Source organism: Lepidochelys kempii, chromosome 17 (genome assembly GCF_965140265.1).
Source record: "Lepidochelys kempii isolate rLepKem1 chromosome 17, rLepKem1.hap2, whole genome shotgun sequence".
In the NCBI taxonomy this organism is placed as follows: Eukaryota; Metazoa; Chordata; order Testudines; family Cheloniidae; genus Lepidochelys; species Lepidochelys kempii.
This window is the reverse complement of record NC_133272.1, coordinates 13957158-13966240: the sequence shown is the minus strand read 5'-3', so window position 1 is coordinate 13966240 and position 9083 is coordinate 13957158. Positions and strand designations below refer to the sequence as shown.

Below are 9083 nucleotides of genomic sequence, written 5' to 3'. Positions count from 1 at the left end.
ACCCGCTCCCTTATTTTCCACCCAGCAGCCTCCCCCTCGCCAATATCGTACCAACCGGCAACACATCCCCTTTCTCCAGCCCGGATTTTCCCTCCAACCCTTCCCCGGGCAGGCCGCGGGGCTTCGGGCACACAGGCGGGGAGGGTCTCCTCCGCTCAGGCGCCCCCAGCCCGGGAAGCCCAGAGGCGAGAGCGAGCCGCTGCCCCCGGCCCCGGCCCCGGCGCCGGCGCCTGCCTGGGACCGGAGGGAGCGCAGCCGCCCTCGCCCGGGCTTCGCGCGCCGCTCCTGCCCCGCGCGCGCCGCCGGGCTCGGGGGGGGCCCCACCTGGCCCGCGCGCCCCGCTTGGGGGGGGGGCGCCTTTGCCGCAGCGTCCGTCCCTCCCTCCCTCCCTCTCGCCTTGCAGCGGCGACTCCCGAGCGCGGAGCAGCCGGATGACGGTGCGGGGAGGAGGCGTAGGATGGTGGCTGACTTGCTGCGGGGCCGGGAGGGACCCTAGGTCCGCCGTGCACCGCGTGAGAGGGGAACCACCCCAGCCCCTCCCCGGCTGCGGCTGCAGGGATGCAGTGGGGAGGATGGAGCGGGGCTGGGTTTACCTTCCGCCTGGATTGAGCGAGCGAATGACTTAAAGGGGGGACGGCGGGGGGGGACCCAAGCTTGTGACATTTCGCCCCTTCGTTCGCAAGCCACCTTCATTCCGGAGTTGCCGTTCGGCATGAAGGACGCCCTGTGCCAGCCCTGCGGGGATCGGCTCCTGGAGCCCAGCCCGTCCACGGGAAGCTGGCCGGCGCTGGGAGTCTGAGCTGTGCGGAATAACGGGGGGCAGCAGGCGCAGGACGCATTCAAGGGGACCAGGAGTTGCGGCTCTGGCTTCCCCATCCCGGGGGCATTTCCCCTCCGGGCGCCGCGGCTGCCGCACCCGGACGGTTCTCTCCATCTCTTCTGCACCTGCGGGGCACTAGGAAGCCTTCCTGAGCCGGCACCTTTCCGTACCACCCAGCTTTGCGGCTGCCGCTTGTCCTGCACGCTCCCTGCTTGGGCTTGAGACCACAGCTCCCGGGGACGTGGGATGTGCTCTCACCTGCAGCCACCTCCCATCCCAAGCCACCTTTGCATCTCCAGCCAGGCGCCTCCCCACACGCCACCCCTCATTTGCTAAGCAGCAGCAGAAGCGGCCACACTGGGAGTTTGATGGCTTCTTTGAGGCGAGTCAAAGTTCTGTTGGTGTTGAACTTGATTGCAGTGGCTGGCTTTGTCCTCTTTCTGGCCAAGTGTAGACCCATCACCGTCAAGAGCGGGGATTCCTTCCATGAAATTCATCCCAGGGCAGAAGTGGCCAACTTGACAGCCCATGGCATCAGCCCTATCCAGGATGCAGTACTGAAAAGGCTCTCCCTTCTAGAAGATATAGTCTACAGGCAGCTAAATGGTAGGAATAGCTGTCATTCTTTTGTTACCTTTCGGGCACAGACATACTTGGAAATACAAATAAAAATATAATAGAGAACAATGATTCTTGAAGTTAGCAAAAGTAGAGAGCTACTTACCTATCTTTTCTGTGACAGGTTTCAGAGGGGTAGCCGTGTTAGTCTGTATCAGAAAAAACAACGGGGAGTCCTTGTGGCACCTTAGAGACTAACAAATTTATTTGCGCATAAGCTTTTGTGGGCTAAAACCCACTTCATCAGATATGTTTTCTGTGTTCTCATGCAAGCTATATCTTTAGGAGACATAACTGGGTGAATCAGCGTAGTCTCTAATTTCTAAGCTATGTTAGTTTCTTAAAAGATTGCAAGTACCTTGCACAGAATGGGAGGAATGTGTAATAATATAATGCTGGCTCTCAGTTTTGTTGTTCCGGTCAGGAAATTATACCATCATGACTTTTTCCTCAGGAGATCAGAAACTAGTTCAGCAGCCAAATATAGGGTTGAAGAAGCATGCTGTGTATTGATTGAGGAAATGGCTTTTTACCACCAGAAATTTGTTGTTTGCTATTTTTTAAAAACTTTTGGGGAGAGGGGGTTCAAAAGTCTAAAGCATTTTGTGTCATCCAAGTGCAGACAGCCAGACAGTAAATGCACTTTTCGGTAATAAGTTAAACAAACAATTCAAACGTTTCCTATGGCTCAGCCTTGACAGATGCTAATTAAAACCTCCCGTAATGCTTCTCTTTATAGCACAGTGCAGGGATTTCTATTAAAATCTCACCAGGTTCAATAGTTCGGAGATGTAGAAAGGGAGCATAAAGATGCCATGAGGGATACCGAAACATGTTGTGGGGATGTAAGAAATCGAGGTGAGATATCTAATTAAAACACAGACTAAACAGCTATTTTTTTTAAGTGTTCCCCATAGATTCACTAGTAGCAATGTGATTTAGAGCTTCCAGCCAACCCATTTGGAGCTTCCAGTCTCTGTGGATTTAAAGACTATAGATTTTAATATTGCAAAATTAACATAGTTAATATTTTCTGTAATGTCGGTATGTTCTCCCCTCCCCTGATTCTTGAATACTAAACTAAGGCATGATTCTGTACTGTTGAATGGAGCACCTTGTGAATTGCATTTGTGTACTGACTCAGAACTATTACTGATGGATGGCAATACTAGGCAGTGGATGCTAGGCATATACTGGAATGCAGCAGGCATATGCTGGTGTTTTGTCTTTAGTTATAATCATCATCTTGGTTAATCTCTGGGTTTGGGAACAGTGTTGTATAAATTGAGATGCACTAAGCCAGTCGAGAACGGATCATTTTACATTGCTACTCCATACACATGTGTGAGAAGAATTTCCTGCTTATAAAGGTGGATGACACCTAATCTAAACCCCAGTGTTATCCAACAGAAGCTGCTGAAACAGTGTTGCGTGGCAATGTGAGGAGTGAAGTAAAAGGATAACAAGATTCTATACTATTCGGTGTAATGAACCTGTGAAATGCATTGCTGCAAGATAGCCGGGCAAACAATTTAATACTTTTCAGAAAGGAATAGGCATATCTGTAAATAAGACAGTCCGCAGTTATATTTAACTTAAAAAATCTGTGGGATATCAGTCCTCAATCTTCAGAGCATAACAACCAGCAAGATATTTCTTCCCACCACTATCATTATTATTTATTAAATATGGGCATTGGGGTAGCTCCTAGCAGCCTTAGTGAGAGGTTTTCCTAGGCACTGTACACACACTGGAGAGAACTACATAATGGAGTGCTGACATTAGCCACCATGAGCGTCAAGATGCTCAACTAGGTGCAGCAATGGTCAGTTCTACTATGGCAACTGAACGGAATTGTAAAGGACAGCTGGCATATAGTGTATCTAAATGATAGTGCTATAAAAATGTTTGGTAAAATGAAATCTCATTACTCTGGTGCAATATATAACACTACCTGCACTACCTAGCAAGGGAGCTCAAAACAAGACCTTAGTTGGCATTTGTCTCCTTGTGTTCCCAGAAATAAAAAGTGGGAGTTCATCAGAAGTGTTTCCATTTTCCTTAGGATTAAGAGCTGGGGACCTGTAGGACTCCCTACTTTTGGCCAATCCTTGAGGGTGCAAACTAGACCTTTTGGTGCCTATTGATTCCCCCAACACACCATTGAGTGCAAGAGGTGCCTTTCTTCCTAGGTCTGAATTGGCCGTTTCTGTAGTACACTCCCAGCAGGTGTGCATTTGGAATGTAGAGTAAGAGACAGCCTGGTGCTGGAAAATGCTGCTATGCACTTAAACGCTATGAAAGGGGATGGAATCAATATGTTTGTCCAAACCACAAATGATTTCCCGGATGGACTGCAACTCAAGAGCATGAAGGTAGCTACTTATCTGTATGGCCATTACAAGTACAATTTGTAGCAATATTGATCGATGAGTCTGGCTCAACAATAGGCTCAAGTTTAACTGTGGTGTAAGTTAGGGGTGTTGATCAAGTGTATTTTGGGGTTCACACACAATTTATTTCTGTTAATTTTGCTTATGCACACTATCCACTGAATACTGTGTCAGAGTTGTAGCTGTGTTAGTCTGTATTAGCAAAAAACAACGAGGCATACTCGTGGCACCTTAGAGACTAACAAATTTGTTTGCGCATAAGCTTTCGTGGGCTAAGACCCGCTTCACCAGATGCATGGAGTGGAAGATATATATACATAGTCCATGAAAAGATGGGAGTTGCATTACCAATTCTAACGAGACAATTCAATTAAAGTGGGCTATTTTCAACAGGAGGAAAGTCACTTTTGTAGTGGTAATCAAGGTGGCCCATTTCAAACAGTTGACAAGAAGGTGTGAATAACGGTAGGGGGAAAATTAGCATGGGGAGATTAGTTTTTAGTTCTTGTAGTGACCCATCCACTCCCAGCCTTTATTCAGGCCTAATCTGATGGTATCCAGTTTTCAAATTAATTCCAGTTCTGCAGTTTCTCGTTGCAGTCTGTTTTTTAAGTTTTTTTTGTTGAAGAATTGCCACTTTTAAATCTGTTGTTGAGTGTCCAGGGAGGTTGAAGTGTTCTCTGACTGGTTTTTGAATGTTATAATTTTTGTTGCCTGATTTGTGTCCATTTATTCTTTTGCGTAGAGACTGCCCAATTTGGCCAATGTGTGCTTTGTGCTTCAGCAAGGCATGTGATTAGACCTGATTGAATGAGAAGGATAAAGAAAATAGGAAACACCATCTCTCTCTAGAGCCTGTCCTCTGCAACTGCAGGAAGTAGTGAGATGTGCCCAAATGATCCTTGCTGTGATGATCCCGAGGAAGATGGAACAACTCGTCTATGGGAGAATTTCCCCATGTCTAAATTTGGAGTTAAAATTAATTCCATTCACAAGAGAAAGAGTTACCAAGACTGAAGCTCTACGGTAGAACCTCAGAGTTAAGAGCACCTTGGGAATGCAGGTTATTCATAACTCTGAAATGTTCATTACTCTGAACAAAACATTATGGTTCTTTCAAAAGTTTACAACTGAACTTTTAACCATCTTAATTTAAATGAAACTAGCTCAGAAATGGTTTGCTTATCTTGTAAAAAAAATGTAATTTTACATTTTTTTCAGTAGTTTACATTTAACACAGTACTGTACTGTGCAGTTTTTTTGTTTTGTTTTGTTTTTGTCTCTTCTGCTTGATTGTATACTTCTGGTTCCAGATGAGATGTGTGGTTGTAACTCTGCTGTTTGTTATTCTGAGGTTCCGCTGTAGTACCAACTTGAGACGTGCAGGTATCTAGTATAACTTCACTTATGCTTTTTTTTTTTCTAACTTTTCATCTTTAAAAATTGCATTTTGGTGTCAACTGACTCGCCAGCCCTAATCCATGCATTTAGAATAGCTCCCTCCAAAGTCCATCAGCCAATTACATTCTTCTTTCACAGTACCCATTAATATTTTATTTTATAATTTGCCCGAGGCCTTGATGTTACGTTTTGTGCCAAATTTCGACTATTACAGAATGTAGCATCCTCTTACTTTAAGGGAATCCTGTGTTTCTCCTATAGCTTCACTTGGTTGGAGGAAGTAGGAGGTGTTTGGGCAAACCTGGCCCATGACTAGGGCTTCTAGGTGCTAAGGTAATATAGATAATAATTATAAATTAAATCTAAACTGTTGTGTGCTGCTCTACTTTGCTGTGTTGCACTCAGAGTTGGCTCCATTTCAGGGGTGGATGAAGCAATTCCTAAATAAGTGCACCATTTATAAAGCTCTGTTGTATAAATATAAACTTGTTATTGTTCTGATCTAGTATGGCAATTCCTGTGTTTCTGATTGTTGCAAGATATGGTATAAAGCAGGTCAGAAATGCCAGCCAAACTGTACACCCACCATCTCTCCTTTGAAACTTTTTTGGTGAATGTTGGCCTCCAAGACAGAATAAATGGAATTCTGTGCTGATGGTCTAATAACTGCATTGTGCTACAGAATTAATATTTGATTAGTAATGACATTTTGTAACCAGCACAACACCTCCCCTGCCCACAATGGACATGTCTTTATGCAAGGGTTGAAGGGCTGGGCAGACATGCAGGCTAAGGGAGGATGGTCTTGTGGATAAGGACTCAGTAAAAAACATTTAGTTCTTAGACTTTCCTGCAAGACCTTGGGATTCTCTGACATGAACCAGAACTGCCGTCTTAAATGACTCTGCAGACCAGTAGGAACAGGAGAGACCATACGAGTTTCTGAAAATGTAAACCGCAGCTTAAAATTGGTGAGGCAGTTAGAGCCTACTTGGCCTTGCTTTGCAGGTGTTACACATGGCTGAGGCTGGGTGGAAGTGGGGTTGCTTCTTATGTTCGGCGCAGCACAAGCCACTATGTAATTTAGCCCTTGGAATGCTGACCTTTTCCAGACTGCCAGTCAGATGAATTCTGTGTGTGTGTGCAATATTGTATTACAGCTTAGTAACTATTCATTGTAAAGGGTAGATTTGATTAATTCACTCCCTTTTTGTTGTTCTCAAATTATCCATGAGCAGAGTTAGATCTTTACAAATTTGTTTGTTCAGAATTAGTCATAAGCATACTTCAGCCTGCGGCTTGCTTGTGAACTATTGGCCATAAGTATTGCTCTTTCTGATTTTCTATTCCTGCTGTGTGATTCATCACAGAAGGGGTGTGTGTGTGTGTGTGTGTGTTTTCCAGCCCCCGATCAGATAACTTTATACTATCAAAGATCTTCCATAAGTGTGGCCATGTGTTCTCTCTCCCCCACATGGGTATTTTGGGGAATATATACATTTGTAAGAGTATTTGAGAGACTTTTAAGTTCTGCAGACTTTTTTTTTTTTTTTTTTGATAAGCAGATGTTTTCTTTATACTGCACATGTTCAGGAAAAGCTAATGAAAGGGTTGTGAATACTGCTGAAAGGAACCTATGGCTTTTATTTCAGTTAGTGTTTGCAATTTTATTTTTTACTCCTACTTAATCTCTCTCTGCTTCTACATTTACATAAAATTTAGCAGTGGTTGTGGTCCAAATAGCCTCAAAAGTTGTGGAAGTTCATGCAGAAATATCAGAACTTTGCAGTGTGAACCCTCTCAGAGAGAGAGAGTGTGAGAGAGAGAGTGTGTGTGTGTGTGTGCATAATAGACATAGGTTAAGGAGGATGGTCTAATGGATAAGGACTTAGTAGAACGCATTCAATTCTTACCTCAGCCATGGACTTCTCATGCAATCTTGGGATTCTCTGAATTCTTCCGTTGACCTAGCTACCACTTCTTTGAGGGGTGGATTAACCTCAGTGATGGGAAAACCCCTTCCATTGCTGTAGTGAGTGTCTACACCAGTGGTTTCCAACCTTTTTGCGCACAAGATCACTTTTTGAATTTAAGATCAGCCCAGGATCTACCCTGCCCACTCCCCGAGGCCCCGCCTTGCTCACTCCATTCCCCCCTCCCTCTGTCACTTGCTTTCTCCCACCCTCACTCACTTTCACCAGGCTGGGGCAGGAGGTTGGGGTGCAGGAGGGGGTGCAGGCTCCGGGAGGGAGTTTGGTGCAGGAGCTGGTGCAGAGTGTTGGGTCTGACCTGCCCGGCCCCTGAGCTCCTAGCCGGGGAGGCTCGCCCTGGCCCCTCCCCTGCTGTCCCGTTTCCCCCCCTCCCCCCAGCCACCTGGGCAGCGCTCTAGGTGGCAGGGCTGCGCTCATGCAGGGCAGCGTGGCGGTGTGTCTGGCTCCGGCCGGGTGGCACGGCGGCCAGGCATGCTGCTCTGAGAGGCAAGGTAAGGGGGCCAGGGCCGGGGGGGTTGGATATGAGGCAGGGAGTCTAGGGGGCAGTCAGGGGATGGGGAACAGGGGGCGGTTGGATAGGGCAGAGGTTCTGGGGTGGGGCAGGGGATGGGGAACAGGGGGGGTTAGATAGGGGATGGGGTCCTGGGGGATGGTTAGGGGATAAGGAGCGGGGGTAGGGTTGGATGGGTGGAGAGTTCTGAGGGGGGCAGTCGGGGGCGGGAAGTGGGAGGGGTTGGATAGGGGGCAGGGGCCAGGCTGTTTGGGGAGGCACAGCCTTCCCTACCTGGCTCTCCATACAGTTTCACACCCTGATGTGGCCCTCGGGCCAAAAAGTTTGTCCACCCCTGGTCTGGTGGGTAGGCCACGGAACTGGGACTCAGGAAACCAGGGTATATTTCTTTCTCAGCCAGGCTCCCTGTGTGAACCACTTAGTCTACCACTTAGACTGTGCCACAGTCCTTCAGGGGTAAAATAGGGATAATACTTCGCTTCCTCACGAGGGGGGTGTTAAGGATAAAACCCATTAACGATTGTGAGGTGCTCAGATACCGCAATAATCAGGGCCATGTAAGTATGTAGATAGGCCCAGAATGAAGATCCTGATCTGAACATCCCTCAAGTTGGGAGTGTTAGAAACCATCTGTATTATTAGCAGGTTCAATGAGTAAGAGTTCTGAATAACCAGTTCTGTTCAGTGCTTTTTTGTTTGATTTACACAAATGGATCCATCCAGTAAGCTGTTCAGTGTATGAAATTAGTGGGAGTGAAAGTGGTCAGTACGCTGCTGAACAGAGCCCTCAGCAGGGAAAAATTAATTGTTTAGTATAAGAAAGTTCTGTGCACAAATCCAGATGTTTAGGAGAATACTGACGAACGCTCTAAAGGGACACCACAACTCATTTTAGGCCCAACATTTAAGATTTTGTTTGTAAAAACAAAATGGATATTTTACAAAATGTAATAGGAATAGAAATTATTTTAAAGCTGTTTTTAATATGCGCACCTCTGAATGTTAAAGAGTAAACATCCCTCTGCAGTGTTAAAATTTCAAACTGCACCCTTATGCCAGTGTAGGACATGAAACTGGCTAGAAAGGAACATGAAATTGCCCAGTAAAGTTAGTTGCCCCCATCTGGAAGAAATGCACAAAGGCAAATAGGTATTATATAAATGTTAAAAAGCAAATTAGAACTTTAAACTACTTTCCAATTGAATAATGTAGGGTCATAGTTTGCAAAAAAGTATCCATTAAATTTACATCTCCACCTTTGCATGTGCAATAATTTGCACACATTCAGTTCCAAACTGGTGCAAGCAAACCACATTTGTGCACACAAGTTGCATAGTTAGCTGTTTACC

At 46.0% G+C, this 9083-nt stretch overlaps 1 protein-coding gene across 1 annotated transcript in view; it reads left to right on the top strand.

The window, feature by feature from the left end:
- The first annotated feature begins 415 nt into the window (after nt 1-415).
- The window catches only part of GALNT17 (polypeptide N-acetylgalactosaminyltransferase 17), a 288971-nt gene continuing 280303 nt past the window's right edge, over nt 416-9083 (top strand). The window contains exon 1 of the mRNA XM_073315115.1: nt 416-1426. Coding sequence (XP_073171216.1) covers nt 1189-1426 — 238 coding nt within the window. The 5' untranslated portion in view covers nt 416-1188. The remainder of the gene's footprint in view (nt 1427-9083) is intronic.